This window comes from Aythya fuligula, chromosome 10, assembly GCF_009819795.1.
Source record: "Aythya fuligula isolate bAytFul2 chromosome 10, bAytFul2.pri, whole genome shotgun sequence".
NCBI lineage: Eukaryota > Metazoa > Chordata > Aves > Anseriformes > Anatidae > Aythya > Aythya fuligula.
The window spans coordinates 15470611-15488981 of NC_045568.1; the positions used below are offsets into that span (position 1 = coordinate 15470611).

Consider the following 18371-nt stretch of genomic DNA (forward strand, 5'->3'; position numbering starts at 1 on the left):
GTAATTGCGGGTGAGTGAACGCTACACACTGGGGTCGTGCCTTGTTTGTATTATTTTAATTAGATTTGGGGAGAGAAAATCCTAACAAATAAATTATGTGCCTGAAAATAAAATTCAAATATTAAAGATAAACTAGAATATTTTAAAAGCTTTAAAATATTATCTATAGTGTTCTGCTTTACTTTTAATTAAATACTTAAGCCCTTCAAAGGGATTCATTAACACATCTGCAATTCAGATTAATTCATTTTGTCACCGCTGTTTTGACAGATGGCCATATGTAGGATACGGTATTTTGCAAAGCAATCAGGCCACATGAGAAAAATTTGACAACAGATTGTGTTAATCTTTAAGGAAGTTTAATAATACATTGAAAAATAAAAAGCATATTATAAAATTGTATTCTCAATAAAACAGTACAAGATTTCAGAATTGTGGTTCTTTGGTAAACTATTCAATTACTGTTTGTCTCACTGAGGGCTCTTCACGCATGTCATTCCTGGTCTTGGAAGTGTTCCATTTTTCAAACCTTAAGGGTTCATCCTTCTCTCTGATTCATGTACACATCTCCCGTGAGCGGCAATGAGTTACCCATCAAGAGGAGCTCAGCCAGCTGAAACTTAGCACCAGCAAAGAGTGCATTTGTTATTGCCACCAAATGATCTGGTTTTGGATTCACTCAACACAAAGCTGACTATTCTCGAAAGCCTTAATCCAGTAAGTATTGCAACTCGGGGCCAGATTGCAGCAGAGCATTTGAGCTCAGCCTTAGCCTTAAAGCATCCAAGTCTCTTTGGGTTTACAGCTTGAATTTAAGCCTTCCTGGACAGCAGCGTGAGTCCTGAGCACCTTGGGGGCCTGATCCCCCCACTTAGGGGAGCTGCATGTGAAGGAACTTAAAGTTGCAGTTCTCGTCTGCTGCCATTCAGCCAAAGTCCAGACACAGTTATGGAGCCAGCGCTCAGCTTTGCATTATTAATTCTAGCTTATTTTTTCTCTATTTTTATTTTTTTTTTCTTTCCCAGGCAGCATCTGTAGCTCTCCTCCACAGAATCTGAGCACCTCCTGATATTAAGATGCATCAGCCAAATCAAAACCTACATGTTTTTACAACAGTATGGGCTATTCAGCACTTTGGAACCAAATTCTTCTCCATCAATGGCTTCAGTGAGACATGCCAGATAGGTCACGTATAGTCTTTTTTATTAAAGAGTTCCAAAAAATAGACAAAGAAAGGAAGAACACTCTTCACCAATTCTGAAAAATTAAATTGTTGCCTGTGTGCTTCCCATGTCTACATCATTAACGTTAATAACAGTGGGATGCACTCCCAGTTAAAAAGGCAGTAGGTGGTCATTATAGATTCAGTAGTTCTTAGAAACATCCTGGAGACAATGTATTCATACGTTGAATTAAACCTCTTTATATTATTATTTTTAGAGGGAAAAAAAATCTGGCTGAGCTATGGCTAATGAATTCACCTTTTTGTGTCAATTGCACTTGAAAAACTGCACTATGTTCTCTTTATACTCAAATGATTTCAGAAATGGAACTAAATAAAACACTGATGATGATCTAATGCTCTGAAATTCTCTCCTCCACTTCGTCATACACTTCAACACAGAGGATTGTTGCTGTTTTTCAATCCACTTGTTGGGGATTCAAAAACCTGCCTCTCAAAAGACCATTTTATTATCCCTTTCAGGCTTATTGAAAATGTAAGGCAATGAATCAACAGAGAGACCCTTGGACTAGCCAGCAGGGAGAGCTGACCTGGGGCTCCTTGGGCACCAGGCGCTTCTATGGCCCACCAAAAACCCCCGAAAAAGGATTCATCAGCCAATCTCAGCACTGGCACAAGGATGGCATCCTACTACTGCATAACAGATACTCATTTAGCCCTGCTTATATCTTCATCAGGAGAATGCAGTGTCACACCTAGCACCCAAAGCTATGGACGTCAAGGGAGAGAAGATGCCATCTGCAGCCCCAAAGCCAAAGGAAACGGGTCCTCAAGAAAAGACGCAACAATATGACTGAAAGAAGGAACTGGAGTTAAACTGAACTGCAGCTGGGTGAAACCACAAAGAACACCACACGTGGAGCAGTCAGCGAAGCCCGAGGCCCAGGGCTTGGTTTCTTCCATCTCACAGTCTGCAGTGCTCCAAGAGCCACACAGCTGGTGCTTGGAAAGCGAGTCTCCAAGGGATGATTCACATTCATAACAGAGCAGCTAATAATTGCCCACTTCTCATGCAGACCAAACACAGGGAAGGAAACACAGTGGCTCACCCCAAGCTGAGGAGGTGCTGGGTTTCAGCTGTGAACCACGGTCTTCATTCGTGAGACTGGGGAGCAGGACGAAAGGGGAGGGCTTGGTGAAGGGAGGAGCAAGAGCTGACCACTGGCCTATAAAAGAACCCCCCAGTCACACTATGGGATCAGACCGCAACAGGAAATACAGAGTGTCCAGCAGCCTTCTTCACTTAGACCATCATTTTCCTGGTTTTCTTCACTTTTTGTTAGGCGCAGCAGAGCCCCATCACGAGGTAAGAATATAGATTAATTCCCAGGGAATGAGCTTCACTTCACTTTAGGGGCTGAAATCCATAGGCTTTTGGTCAATTATAGTGGCATGTGCATACAAGGAGACGTGGCCTCATCACACTTTTGACATTATCCAAAAAGTCTCTTACACATGAAACTAGCAAGTCTCAAAAAACACCTTCCTGGGAAGGAAATGACAACAGGACAAAAAAGCGGTAGAAAAGCACTGATATTCAAGCAGGGAGGTCTCATCTGGTAAAAGAGGCAGGAGACGAGGACTGAAGCAACAGAAGAGGACCGACCCTGCTGCACAGAGATGCTGGTCATGGCAAGTTGCGAGAGGGAAGCTGAAGGAGCACAGCAGATCCAAACTAGAGCAAGGCCTGAGCAGAGAGGGTCGTGGCACAGGGAGAGATGAGGTGTGGGAAACCAGCAGGTGAAGAGATGGTGAAACAGGCTCTGGAAGGGCTCTACTCACAGACAGGGATAAAACCTCTACAAGATACCTGCAGCCATCGAGGAAAGAGCAAGGATTTAGCACATGGAGGTGGCCACAGAAGATGACGGCCTGCATGTGCCCTTCAGGATTTCTCCATCTCAGCCTCAGGATTTTATCAGGAAAGACAGGCAGGAGTTAAGGCTGCTAAGCTGATACTAATGACTAATTAGTATGAGTTAAACTGTTAATTAGGAATTAGCTAAGTAGCTGCAGGGGGTCAGAGGCAACGGCAGCATGGTGCCTACAGGAAGGCGAGCTCAGCAAGGGTGATGCTGGTGCCATGGGACAGCCTTGGCCTCGGCCATGCAGGCAGGGGAAGGAGGAGCTCTGCCAGGCTAAAAAGTCACTGCTCCTCAGCTCTCTGCCCTTTTTTCTATTTCAACAAGCTGCATGTGCAAGTTCAGTCACTGCACTTCTCTGCAGATCAGCATGACCGGACCCAAGAGCCTGCATGGTCAGGAATGCACCTAGTCCCTGGAGAGGGAAAGGAAGCAGTGCACAGAAGCTGAGACACCTACAAACTGCATTGCTGAGACATTCAATCTGAAAAGATGCGTCTTCAGCCAAGAAACTGTGACTCATGATTTAATTTTTTTCAGGACATAAGATTTAGAAGTGATTCATTTGGTCAGAAAAAAACAGTCCTACCATTTTTCATCCTGGGGTAGTGTTCATCTCAGACCATTTCTACCAATTTCCAGTTAGCAGAATAAAACCAAACTCCAGGTGATACTCTCATGGCACCAAGACTTTGAATCTCCCCTTACAGTAACCAAAAGGACCATTGCTTTTGGAAATGAACCTAATACTCTTTAAATCTTTCTTTAAGAGTTAAATCTTCGTTGCAGATTTGATCATCTTCAGCAGTGCAATGAAAGCAAAGCCAGCATGTTTATTTTGTTTGTGGAGAAGAAACTGATTGAAACCATATTTATTGGCTTGGAGCAGAGCCAAAGTCCTGCTGAACTAATAGACAAGTGTGCAGATTATTAATTGCCATAAAAGCCATTTACAACATGCATTTGATAGCTGTATTGCTAAAGTGTCTACTCTGGTTAAAGTAAAATGGCTTAGCTGGATTTTCTCCTCCCTAGAGTGAGACTGGAAAGCATCTGACAGGAATTTCAGCAAACTAAACACTTCCCCTCCTTACTGAAATTCCTGTGCATATCAGTCAATGAGTCTTAACCCCAGAAAAAGAGCTTAGGATCTAAATAACAAACTTTGAAATTCTCCTCTGGTTTAATTTAAAAACAAACAAAAAATAGGGAAAAAATGGTATTTAATTTTAGTGGGATTCTTAGAATTAAGCTTTGGACTTAGTGCCCCTTTCTGGAGATGACCTAAACTCATTCCTCACCAGAAAGGAAGCTGCACCTCTGTGAGGTACGAATCACTGACAGAGAACAGATTACCAAACTGAAGCCTTATATCTCCAGCACAAATCTAAAAGATGCAGTTCTTTGCAAAGAAAATAGAGAGAGAGAGAGAGCGCAGCTGCCAGAGCCGTAGCCTTAGCAACCACACCTGTTTCATACTCACGTCGGCTTTCATACATGCTCCTGGACTGGGCCCAGATTTTGAATGGATCTGGCTTTTTCTGCCCAGAGCCGTCCGGTTGATCCGCGGCAGGCGGCTCGGCGGCGGCGTAGTCCGGCAGCACCTGCGCGCTGTGCACGGGGGAAGCGGTGTGCCCGCTGCGGTGGCTCGAGACGCTGTGCTGAGAACTGTTTTGGCTGTCTTTCCTTTCAAGTGGTTGCTGGAAGGGAGAAAGCGAGAGGAAAGAGAGAGAACAGACGGTTATTGGTCTTTGAGTGGGTGTTTGCCATCAATTTTTCTCCCTTCTTTGATCAGGGTTTCTGCATGCACAGAAGTAAATATATAAATCACAGTTTTGCTGCCACCAGTTAATTCTGGGTACAGTTAAACTCCCTGATGGCAGATTTTGATAGACAGACTGACAGAAAGAGATATGCAAAACAAAGTCATTTATCATAAAAACCATGCGGTTCTGCATCTCGCACATAAAACAAATCTAAAGCTCATTATAGGTTACAAGTTTCAGAGCAAGAAGTAAGTCAGAAAAACTGAATCACATTAGGGTCTAACGTGAGCTTGCAAGAAAACTGAAAAACTACCAAATTTCACTGGGAAAGCATGAACAGTCCCCCTGAAACAGATGCAGGCACAGTCCTTACTATGAAAGATCACTTTTCCTCTGTAACCCCCACAACATGACTGGGCTGTCAACAGAGTACCAATTTCATGTCTCTGCTCCCCAGAGCATCCCGAGGATTACAGCAGACCTTCACAAACACAAAAATGTCTATTTGCTGTTTGATTTCCTTGCTTTAACTGAGCACTTTAAAACAGGGAAAAACGCATCCGCCTCAATTCAAAGCTTACTCAACAGCAGTGTGTCAAGAGCTCTGTCTGCTCAATATTTAGCTAAGCAGGGTATATAATTCTTAACTCAAATTCACACCGGTGTGCTCAGATGAAGCACAAGTCACATTTGCATCACCAGAATTTGCGCTACTCAATATGCAGCAAAATCCTCCCTCAAAAAGAGCTCCCTGAACCGTAGAGCAAAGGCTTTTAAATGCTCTTTGGAGACGACCTTGGGCTGGAGTGCAGGTCGAGTCCCATGTCCCACCTGCACAGGGAACCAGCACGATGCTTGCACAATGGCCACGATGCCCTGGCTACAAGGGGTCACCCATGCACTACCTCAGGCAAAAAAAATAAATAATTAAAACCTCCTACTGGCAGGTGGTGCCTGAAAACATTGCAATGGGAGCCTCTCCTTTGAGAAACCCTTCTGTAAAAAAATAAGATGGGGTAGGGAGAAGAGCTAGTGGCAAACAGAGCAGGGTAGCATGGGGGCTGAAGTGCACATGGGCCTGGGGACCCGCTCCTGTACGCTGAATGCAAAACCCTGGGTGGGCAATGCTCCAACACAGCAGGGCTGAACTAATTACAGAGGAGAAAGTCACCATATCAAAGCTACCTTTTTCAGTCTTAACAATAATCCTTTCTGTTTTTTTTTTTGTTGTTTGTTTGTTTGTTTTTAAATTGCACATATTTTTGGGCTTATGTTGAGAAAAAAAAACAGCTCCAATAGCCCAAATGGCTTTGACATTGCAGCCCCATATTCACGTTGTTGATCCACCACTGGCATTTTTTTAAATGATGTCTCGATTGACTAGAATGTGAAATTGCCTTTGTCCTTTAAAGTAATTTTGAACAAAACATACCTGCTGTGATTACTCATCCACAGACTTTCAAATACAAATATCTGAACCAATTTCAAACATTTTTAGCTTTTTAAGTGGTAAAAGAAGCTAATTCACATGCAGCCCTTCAGTTTTTAAATGAAGCAGTTTAAAAACATCTATGCTGTGGATAATCACTCCTTTGTAACTTGAAAAAGAAAAAGAGACCAAAAAAACACACATTACAACTCTCCGTTCAACCATCTGGATTGTTTTGTTTGTTTGGCCAAACTACTAAAATAACGAAGAGCATCCTGTGAAACTTCAGGCCAATGTCACTGGAACTACCTGGTTTACAGAACTCAGAGAAGAGGGACTCAAATGCAAAGCTTTATTCAGCCCTCGGGGAAATGTTGGGAACTCTCTGAAAGCTTTCTGATCTAAAGAGAAATAAAGTTTGAACTTTCAAGAGTGCTCTCACTTCATGATACGGAAGGTCTGAACACTGAACAAACTATGAATTCTGGTTTCCATTTGGGCTGCAAATGGAAGTGTCAGCTCATCTCAAGCAAAACCACCTCTAATTAAGCCCGGGTTGCAACTGCAAATACACAGGCATTTTCCAAGAAATAGGGGAAAACTTTTTCAGAGGGACAGTTGTTTTTTCAAACAAAAATACTTTTAAAAGCCTGAAATATCTCAGTTTGGGAGTTGAAGAAGAGAGCAGAGAAAAGAGAAGACAACCATGGAAATCATGGATATATGTAATTAAATTGATTCAAGAGAATATTAACCAACTCTCACATCACTAGATTAGGACACGAACATCTCTTCATGTGCTGTTATCAGGTTCAGCCCTGAAGGAGCTCCTGAAATGGGGACTGCCCAGATGAGGGACTTTGTGCCTTGGTGCAAAGGCTGAGTTTTCCCAAGAGAGCCAAGCCAACTTCACGCTGGTGGCAGGATGGCTCTCCTCTCCTTCCTGCCTTGTTCTAGCTTTGGGCCCATCCTCCTGGGTCCAGATCCGACACAGGAGGAAAACTGATTACCCAAGTGTACATGAGCCTGAAAGACACTGCAGATCCCCACATAGCAGAGCCCCATTTGTCACTCATGCTAAACGGACAAGCATTTAGCTGTTACTTTGTACAGGGACTGCTAAAACAACGGAGGCCCATGACAGGGCTGAGAGGTGGCTGCAGGCTGGGCTGGGGCACTAACGGCAGCCCTGTACGGCTGCGTCAGGCCGAAAAACCCACAGCAGGGAGCGTGTCCTGCAGCGAGCCCACACCAAAGGCTTGGCACAGGAATCCCCAGGCACGAAACCACAAAAGGGAAGAGCTGCTGGCTCCCCCGGCATTACAAGGTGGGGAGAAATGCTCTCTGAACGGAGAGGGACGTGTCATATTGTGCTGTGAAGCGATTTCTCCTGACAAAAACAGGACACGAAGTGGAGCCCCAGGTACTGCCGAGCCACCCGAAATACGCAGCAAGTCTCTCCGCAGGGACAGGCTGTGCACAGGAATTGCACTTTGGGCCACAGTTCAGCCAGGCTGACATTGTACCGAGAGAAAAGTAAGCTTTTTGGAAGGGCTTGGCACTTTCTCTCCCTGCAGTGATCTTGTCTGCTGCTGATCAAGCTGCAGAGTTTGTGCTCGAGAGCATTTTGGAGAAGCTGGTGCTGGCGGTGACAGCAAGCAGAGCTGGGAATGAGAATCTTTGCCCCCTTGTGGAGTGTTTTGATGCAAGCAAAAAAAAAAAAAAAAAAAAAAAGGAAATAGAAAAGAAGAGAAAAGTTTGTTTTCATCCATGTTATACCAGGATAATTGCAGGGGAAATTGCTACGCTAGACAAAACTTTCATGCTGAGAATTTCTATCCCCAGACAGTCGATACAGACGTACTGGCCATTTGCATGTAAAGATGAATCAATGGGAAACTGGAAACAAAGCAGCACAGAGAGCTGCTGTGGATCCATCCTTGGGAGCAGCATAGTGGGAAGGAAGTGCCCAGTCCCTTGTTTGGCTGCAAACTTCAAGATCTGGCTCTGAAGATATATATATTTTAATCTAATTTGGCTCTTTCACCAAGGTTAAAAAGCTCTGCCTAAAATAAAAGAAACACAACAAAGCTCATCAGAAGATGCACAGGCTGAAAAATACAGCCCAGGAAAACTGAGCTCAAGGTAGCAAAGTATTCCCAGACCTTGCCACAGCTCCAGCATGAACAAAACCTCGCCAGGGGCCTCCGACACCTCTTCTAAGCTGGGATGTGCCCAACAGCCTGAAGTCAGCCTTTTGGGAACACAGGATTGGGGCTGACAGCTAAAAATAGGGCTTGCTGGAGAAAGAGACAGCTGCAGGCAGTAAGTCAAGAGTGCACCAAGGATTTGGGAAAGGACAGGGGGTAACAAGAGCAGGCTTCTCACTTGAGCAGAGAGGAGCAGAGGATGAAGACCTGAGCTTGTGCTTGGCAGGGAACACAGCAGTGGGCAGGCCTGGCTCTGCTCTGCCAGGACAAGAGCGCTTTTCCTTGCCCGTGGGTTCCCCGAGGGGCTTTGCTGCAGGTTTCCTGCATGTCACTGATACTGGGGATGGAGGCAGTGGCTCCACATGCCCGCTGTGCCCCCTCGAGGGGTGGCCTCTCGCTGGAGCTGCCGCGCAGTGCAGCAGCGTGGTGGTGCAGCGGTGCAACACGGCGCTGCTAATTACCGATGCAAATGATCCGGCGGGCAGGCAGCGGGAATAGGAGGCTCTGCTTTCTGTGAATCCTCAGCTTCAGACGCGACAGCATCGCCTGGGGCTGTAGCAAAATTTACTGGAGGGAGCCTAGAGCAAGGTGATGGGCGCAGGAGAGGCACGCGAGGGGCTGCTTCCCCAGGGCTGCCCAGCTCCTCTGAGCTAGCAGCAGGAAGAAACCTGCCGTTGCAGTGCTGCACCTGTCTGCAGGCACTGGCTTTGTTCCCCAAGGCAGGATTACCCTGATTTTGCTGCTCCTCAGACTCTCAGGGAGCATCGCTGCCCCCAGACAGGCGTCTGATGGCAGAAGCCCACTCCCCGACTCTGAACACACATGGGGCAAAGCCCGAGACTCGCTCAGCAGGGCTGGTTTCATGCCAACAGACTTTGAAGTGAGTGCAGCAGCTCCCACTCCGACCAGGGAAAAGTGTGCAGGCAGAGAAAAGAAACGTGCCAGCCGCGTACATCTCACACGCTGGCTTCTGTCTTACCGAGGGGCTGAATTAATCTCCGCATATGACACAGAGGCGAGCGCACAGGGTCTGACATGCCCGCGATTTGCGAGGGAGCGCACCCCGCGCTTCTGCCTCCCCGCATTAATGCGAGCTGACAACGGCACAGGCCTGGGCTCACGTGACTTTAATCAGCGCTGCCCTAAGCCATCAGAATCACATTAATTATTTCAGGGCTTTCTTTTGGGAGGAACGGAGACCTCGTACGGAAAGCGGGAGCCTTCTGCTCAGACCCTCGGCGAGGCTCGCTCCCAGCTCTGCAGCAAGGCGGCGAGCGCCCAGCCGCGGGTTTTGGCACCCGGGGGGAGTGTCGGTGAAGTTTCGCACGGTCTTGCAGCACAGCAAAGACCTCATGCACTCTGCTTCCCCAGAGCTCTTTTTCTCCCTTCCTCTCATCAGCAAACTGGAAACTTTCAAGCTTAAGTGCTCCACTCCCTTTAAAAATAAAGCATTTCTTTTCATTGCATATAAATAGCACTTTATTTTTTTCCCACAATATCATGCACGGAGCTTTAATGACACTTTAGCTCACAGCTTGCATGCTATTAGCTAACATGCCATCCGGCTAACAGCTTTACATGGAAATAAGATCAGGAGGGACAAGGAAATGCCCAATTTTTTTTTCTTCTTTGCAATAACACAACTCACACCTGCAGCACGATCCTGCTCAGAAGGAAAATGCCTCCAGAGCAGGCACTCGGAGAGCTGCCTGCATTCACAAGGAACTGCAAACACGCTCCGGTCGGGCTTTGTCTTTCTCGGCAAGGTACACACTGTCACATTCTGTCAATAATTCAGCCGAGGGTGCTCAGGAAAACTCAGGGAGTTAATGGAAAAGGTCAGTGCCTACAAACACCCGACAGAATCCGCTATCTGGCAAGAAGGTGGAGCCTCCCATCTTTCCAAAAGGAAACAATAGCTCTTTTTTGGGTAAGTTAAACAGGAGAGAAGCTCATCTGCCAGGGAAGGGGATCTGTAAACCTGAGGCTTTATTTGCAAACCAGCCCCTCTTCTGCACTGCATCCCGCTCTCATCTCCCCATGCAGCACAAGCTGTGCAAGGTAATCACGGCTGCAACAGAAAGACAACTTAAAGCAATCAAAGCCCGCAACCAAAACCATCCAAACTCACCCCTTCCTCCCTCAAAGCAGACAGACAGACAAAAATAATAGGTGGGAAAAAAAAAAGTGCTTACCGACTTTGGGCTCTTCTTTGGGACCGGCAGTCCTGAAAAATGGCAACAAGGGAAAAAAAAAAAAAAAAAAAAGAGCGTTAGCAGCGAAACGTTACCTTCCCTCACAGAAAAAACCGCCTAGGTGTTTTCATCCAAACGTGGCCATCTGCAGAGTTAGGTCAGCTTTCCCCCTCGCGCCGGAGTTCCCAGTCTGTTCATATCGAATCAAAGCCCGGGGAGAGGCAGCGCGAGCGCGAGACGGGAGCGAGGGCGCGGGGGGAGCGCTGGCGCTGCATTAGCTATGCTGCCTTGTGCCGCAGCAGCCGGCAGGCTGCGAGAGAAACCCACAGCCCGCGGCAGGCGCCGAGCGAGCCCCAGCACCCGGGCAGAATCGCCAACGCTCCCCCCTGGCTTAACGGGAGCCTGGGCGCCCAGTGAAGCCGGTGATGTTTGCCTTTTGACGCGATCGCCTTGTCGATTTTTACCGGGCCAATCACAGCAGCGCAGGGGGAACAGGTTGATTTTTTAAAAAGTATTTCTCTGGAAATAGATTTTTTTTTTTTTTTTTTTGGATAGAAAAATCCTACATCGGTTCGAGCTGGGAGGTGCCGGCTGGGCAAAGGAAAACAAAAGCACACGGGGGAGTGAGCTTTTATCCCTAAAAGCGTGAAAGCCACTGAGAAAACATGTTTCCTTCCTGTCCATCCTAAGTACAAATCTTTGAAGCCAGAGATTTTATCTGTTAGCTACAATTTCAGGGAGCTGTGGCTTGAAAGCAACACTGCGACTGCCCTGACCCTGGGGGGGTGCTGGGGAAGAGGGGGGCTTACACAGGTTGGAGGCGATGCTAAGGGAGGAACAACTGGGATGGCAAGAGAAGGTTTTTTCAAGGACAATTCTGCGTTTTGGAGCTGCCTCTTACTCGCTCTGTGATGAGCGTGAGCCAAGGAACTCAAGTGGGATTTGTACCGACTACTTCTGCGTGGCTCTGTTCCCAGCACAGGAGACGCTTGTCTGGGGGATTTTACCCCAAGTGCAGGAAGAGCTGTCCCCTGGGCACGCCGCACAGCGTCCTCCTTCTCCTCTGCTGCCAGAGGAGAGGGAGCCCCCCCATTTTGCTCTGCGTGGCACTCCAGAAAAGAACCATAAACTAAAGCACAGATTACCCTCCACACTAAGTGCTCAGTAATTCAGACGTCTGAAATCTGCTTTTGTCTTTAGGATGTGATTTATGTGGCATTTATGCCACATTATGTTTTCTACTTCATGCATTTTGTCTGTGCTAAAAACCATGCCCTCGTCTAACTTTTGCACAGAGAATAAAATAAGTGATGCAAGCGAATTACAAATGTGCCTGGGAAGAAGCTCATTTTAAGGTAATTAGGGAAATGTTAGTTCTGAATAGGGAAGATCCACAATTAAAAACGATAAACAGAGCTCACTTTGCTGCCTGCTCGCAGACTGGGATGAGAACTGCAATGAGCATTTTAAATGAAATGTTTTCTGCTCTTGAGGAACATCCGCGCTCTGCACGTCACTGCGGAGCACTCCCAGGCACAAGCAGATACCCCTCCAGGCACTGATTGATCGAGGGACATGGGAACATCAAAACTGTCTGAACTGAACAACCAAGGCTGCAGCTCCCTTTCTGCTGGCCGTGACTGTGTTTGCATAATGGACTTCAAGAGTAAAGCACTAATAACGTGCATGGCAAGCCACATTTTTAGCAGGCATCATTTATCACAGACGGAAGCACACGGACAGGAATTCTCTCTTCCCCCTCCTTCCACATGCATGCACACACGTTTACTCTTCCTTTCCAAGAGATGCTCCTTCCTATTAAATCAATAGGTAGGACAGAGCTCCATGCATGCACGCACCCTTGGCAGAGCAACATGAGCCTGAAGAGGCATTGCAGCAATTTAAATGCTCCTCGCAAATTACAAAGCGGAGATGCAGCTGGGCTGTCGGTTCAAACTGTACCAGAATTTAGGGTATTGCATCACAGCCATTAAATGTTAAAATTTACTAACTACGGGCTACTGAGCAAACCTTTTCTTCAAAGTTTGTCGTTAATTTGAGCTTTTCCAATCTAAAAGAGATGGAAAATGGTTGAAAAATGATGGAAAATGCCCACAAGGCCACTGTTTGGCAGGTCCTTCAGAGGCTGATGAATCTTAGCAGTGTTACTGCTCTGTACCAGTGTTTGCTGCAGAATTTGCAGTAATTGACTTTTTACTAAAATGAGTGGCTGCAGAACACGTCCACAAATATTGTTAGCTGTTCGTGGGACAAGCTTACAGTCAGGGGAATAACGTGCCTGTACATTTCCCTGTAACGAAGTTATTTATTCACCTAATTAGGGACTCAGTTCTTGACGCAGCAGGCCAAACGAGCAAATGATAGGTGTAACATGTAGTTTTCATGCTCAGATGATGGAAAGGATGTGCTATTTAACAGTGACGAATGCAAAGCACTTGAATAAGCCCCAGCTCCTGGGAGCGCCACAAGCAAGAAAATGATGAGCTTTTCCAGAAGCTTACGGCACACAGAAGTGCCCACGCCTCTGAATTCGGGGTGGTGTCAGCTCTGAATTACAACGTTCATCTTTCTGTTACATTAACCGCATCCCATCGCCGCCCAGGCACTGCTCATGCTGTGCCTTGCCTGGCTGTGCGCATCCTGGAGGCTGCCCATCTGCTCCTGAAGCCCTCCCACAAGTTTCCAGAGGTAAATGGACCACACCTGGACTTAACACTTTGCATCTCCCTGGCATTTTTGCCAATTTTTGGTGCTCAGAGTCATGTCATTCACATCCCCAGCTAGAGGAGCCACAAGGTTTTGCTACCTCTCCCCCCTCAAATTTGACAAGGGAGCAGTAATGGTTGTACCAACACTGTTGGCAGCGCGGTTCCTCTGTGATTTAATCCACGTGGACATCTCCAACCAGCACGGTAAAAGCATCTCGTCATCTTGGGGGCTTTTGGAGGTGCAGATTAGAGCAGTGCAAGCGAGCGGGGCTGGTGTCATCACAGAGTTAACAGTGTTTTAAAACAAACCAGCACATCTGGTAAACAATGTCAATATGACCCAAACCCCCTTGAATGGGCTCATTGTAGCTACTTACAGAATGTGACTGGAATTAAATTAATTAGAAAACACAAATTACTCTCCTCTAAATAACAATGTAATAAAGCAACTGCTTAATGAAAAATACCAGTGATCAGCGAGCAATCCACAAGCACAAAAAAAGGGATTGTAATCACACTAAATTCGCAGACTCGTCAGTAAGGGAAGAAAGGCTTCATACAAGGTTAGTCAAAAATGAGTCAGATGCAAGGATCTAAATTAAACTAATTATCACACAGATTATTACATTTATCTTAACAAAACCTCTCTCTTTTTTCTCCAGTACTCCCTAAAGCTCTATGTACAGCTGGCTGCATCCATCTGCTCAACTATGTTTTGTAACGCAGGGAAAAAAATGCAAATCATGAAGCGAGTTTTGTACCATGACTCCAGCACTCTTTATGCCTTTACCCATCACGGGCAATATTCTGCTGCGTGACACCGAATTATGCTGTGAATGATGCAGTGCACGCAGTAAGGTCGCAAGCCAGTTCCTTTCATATCGTTCAGCATGTGTTAATTCTGCAGGCCTCTGCGGTAAACCTTTAGGTGCTGGGAAGCTGTGAGTACCCCGACCCTACATGCTATGGGAGCACGGGGGAGCCCAGGGACATAACGGGGAAGTCACCCCCAGGTGTTGCTGTTTGTAACATGCAGTGGTCCTCAATCTGTACAGGAACATTTTTTCAGCCCTTTTGTCTTTATGCAACCAAAGTAGCATGGGCAGACCACAACATGTGGCAAATTGTGTTTCATTGAGCACGTACAGAACGCGATATTTAACTCCAAATCTGTACCATAACCTGGGCCGGACTCTGGTGACAGACCTCAGAAGACCACAGATGTTCAAAAATTACCCAGATGGACACCAGACACATCACATTTGAGACACAGCGAATTAAAATGATCAAAGGCTGAGTCTGAAGGAACCCCTCTGTACAGCTCAATTATGTGAAGGTCAGTTGGAGTGAAAACTTCTACCACCAACAAATATATATATGTATGTATATACATGCATAAAACACACACATATATATGCTATAACATATACATGTAGATATATGTACACACACGTAAAATATAAGTATATATTTATGATATTATAGGTATATTATGGTGTTATAGGTACGTATACCTATGTATGTATATAGGTATGTATTTCAACAGGGTTCCAGCTGAACTTGGAGCAACTCAGTACCAGTTTGCACAACCCATCCACAGGACAAAGGTGCCTGAAGTCGCTAAGAGCCCACCCAGAACCTAGATATATCATCTTATTTATTGCTAACAATCTCTGTGGCAACTGCTCAACGCTTTTCAGTCTTTGCGTGCTTTTGCAGACAACAAAACAGAACAACTGAGAGAAGATCTGTGCTTCCCAGGACTGTTTAACATTTCCAATCAGGACACCCTGTGGACCACCTGCATCCAACAACAAAAACGCGGTAGGTGAGTCCAGGTGAAGAGGTCACCCATTTGGTTTTGCCTTTATGTGGTCTGCAGCCCAGAATGCACAACAGCTGAAAATTAGGGGGAGATGAATAAAAACACAAGAAATGAAACATTGCAGTCGGTGTCACAAGGTTAACGTTTGCAGAGAAAATATTCCTGCTTGGGAAAAAAAATAACAACTAGCTTTCTAAACACTGTGCTGAATAAAAGCCAAAGGCTGTATCAAAGGGAACAGACACTGTGAAAGATGAGGGGTAAAGTACCAGAATCAGGGGGTGCACAACTGTATATGGCATTGCACATTGATCGCTATTTTCTGTGTGCAAAAGAAGGAACTCTAAATAATTAACACTAATGGCCATTAGTGCTGCTGGGGGCAGGGGAGATGAGGTGGTAGTGACAAAGCAGTCCCCTTGATTCTGTATAATCCACTGCCAAAGAATTTTTAATAAAGGACAAAAACTATCTAACAAAAAATGGAGGGAAGTTGATCTTTTCCAGAGTGAACAAAGATCAAGGAAATGTGCCAGAATAATTGGCAGCAAGAGACCCAAGTCTGCACACAGCTGTAAGGAGCTCCACCAAGAAGAAAACCCCTACCTTGTCCCTGGCCAACTTTCCTGCCCATCATTGTGATCTGCATAACAGGAGCATCGCTGTGCTAGCAAAAAAAAAATCAGCTCTGCAACACGAGCTTTAAGTGAGAGAATAATTTACACTGAAGGAATTTAGCCCTGCCATAAATCAAGTTTGGTAGCTATCAAATAAAGTGAAAAATGCCACGTTTCTGATGCTAATGTTGAATGCTAATGCTAAGAATAAATTGTTTTCAAGAGACCATCTCGGGCATTATTAACCCACTGGCACTAGCAAAAAGCATAATGAGGCATAGTATATTATCACCATTAACAAGAATTTCAGCTTTAGGTGCTCTAAAGATGTTTAATTGTATTAACTTCAATTAGTCATTCTCGGTCAGGATGCAAAACAATTCCCTTCATTTGCAAATCCAGTCATATTTGCAGCGTCTCAAACCAGAACCGACTGCAGAAGTGGTAAAGAAGATATAGCCCAATAAAACGCTATTTAATTACTAGGAAAATATAAATTTAACTATGTAGTAAGATACATACGGTAAAGCCAAGACAGTAAGATAATAAAGTGATTGAGAATTAGTGCAACCATTACCCATCCAGCCAATGGCTGGAAGCATGTCAGCAGTTGTTAGAATTTTATTTATGAAGCTCATTAAATGAAGAGTTTTTCCTAAAGCTTGAGCGGTTGAAGTCATTTGCTTAAATGAAAATCTCTGTTAATATTTAAACAAATACGTACACACACATTAAATTTCTTAAACCTCAGGAATTTGAGAAGGTGAACACCAAAACTGTAAAGTACTTAGAAACCTTCATGTCCTTTATATATATGTGCATGTGTACATAATATAAATTTACACGTGTACATAATATAAATTTATACGTATTTCCATTTACTATAAGTGGCTATGCATGAAGCTACTTACCCTTTAGCACAAGCCCACAAAACCTACGACTTGCATCCTTTACTTCCTGAAGTTAAGCAAAATAAACCAAGGGTTCAATTTCTAGCTTGGAAAGGCTCAGTCCCAAATGCCATCTCCTCAGCTGACTGCCCCAGAGCATGGCCATGCAGGCATCAAGGGGAGGTGACACTTGGAAGACCACCTCATGTGCCTCCCCGAGCTTAGCACGGAGCACACTCCTAGAGGAAAAAGCTTATTTTGCTGCTGTCACATCCAGAGCTACCTCCCGAGGGCATTTGTCTTCAGACTTATTGCAGCACGGTTACAAGGTGTAAATCCACATGCTCAAACCTGTTTGGTTTATGGCAGGTTCTCGTATTTCATATTTGGTCAGCAGCTCGTACAAAGGGGATGCCTGCAAATAGGGCCCTCCTGGCATTAGTTTGCTGTTGCTATTAATAAGTAACATCCCTTAGTAATATGCTAATATTCACAGAATGCTCAGCCAGATTCTGTCCTGGGGTGTGCACATGCAAAAACTGCACACCAAGACAGAATTTTTACTAGAGGACAACAGATTTGCCATGACTTTATTGATTTAAAATACACTTTTCTATAAAAATAAGTCAGTAACTCAGTATACTTCTATGTATGTAGCTGTGTATCTCAGAAACTAACCCTTGAGGATAAAGATGGAGTCAAAACTTCTGGGGACCCGTATCCGCCTGCCACATCCCTCCCAACATCACCTCCCTGTGTCCCCAGTATCCTTTACCAGCTGCTCCAGTGCCCTGAAATTCAGCCTCCTCCACCCAGTTCCTCTGGTCTACCTGCCTGCCAGCTCCCCCAGTCCAAGACATGGCACGCTGCAGGCTCCTGACAACACAAAAGGCACTGCTTTAAGAGGGGCGTAAGGCTGGTACAGTCCTAATTACTACCACCATCACACCTGATCAAGGAAAAAAAACACAGAAAGGAAGAAAAAGGAAATCCTGATGCTGGGTAGGGAAAAAGAAATAATAAAAATCCACAATTAAATTCAGAAAAGACTTAGAAACACAAGGATATATATTTAAAAACAAGCTGTCTCAGAACAAAACCATCCGCTAGTACATTATAACACTATCTTTCTTCCTCAGTTTTGCCTACCTGCTATTGCTTTTAATGACTCTCCCAATGTAGTTAATTACAGTGATAAACAAAGCCCTTTCTTGGATTTCTGATAGCTCATTAATTCTGTTATGACTGGTTATTATACTGCCAAATCAGGGCAGCAGCCACCGCACCCACCTGCAGGGTGGCTGATAAAAACTCCTTATTTACAAGTACACTCACACCCAAATGCCACACAGGCAGCACGAACGGGTAGGAGGAAAAACTGGGCGGAATAAAACCCTCTGAGCTGCACAGCTCCAAGTCTGCTCCATTTCCCGCTGTGCAAATCCTGATGAAGATGTGGGAGGCCCATCTCTAGTTAAATCTGCCTTATCTAATGCCTAGTACTAGGTTCTGCTGTGCCACCTTGTGTTATAGCACATCGCATTTGATAGAAAACAACGCTGCGTGGATTTGAGTTGCTCCACTTCTACCGCTTCAGTATTTAGT

At 45.3% G+C, this 18371-nt stretch overlaps 1 protein-coding gene across 11 annotated transcripts in view; it reads right to left on the reverse strand.

The window, feature by feature from the left end:
• MAGI1 (membrane associated guanylate kinase, WW and PDZ domain containing 1) overlaps positions 1-18371 on the reverse strand; it is a 314918-nt gene that overhangs the window by 24323 nt on the left and 272224 nt on the right. For 9 of the 11 annotated variants that reach the window (XM_032193828.1, XM_032193824.1, XM_032193821.1 and 6 more), the window contains 2 exons: positions 10706-10737; positions 4589-4805 (listed from right to left, as the gene is read on the reverse strand). In XM_032193828.1, coding sequence (XP_032049719.1) covers positions 4589-4805; positions 10706-10737 — 249 coding nt within the window. Of the gene's footprint in view, positions 1-4573; positions 4806-10705; positions 10738-18371 lie in introns of all 11 variants that reach the window. The other 2 variants (XM_032193822.1, XM_032193819.1) reach the window with 1 other exon arrangement.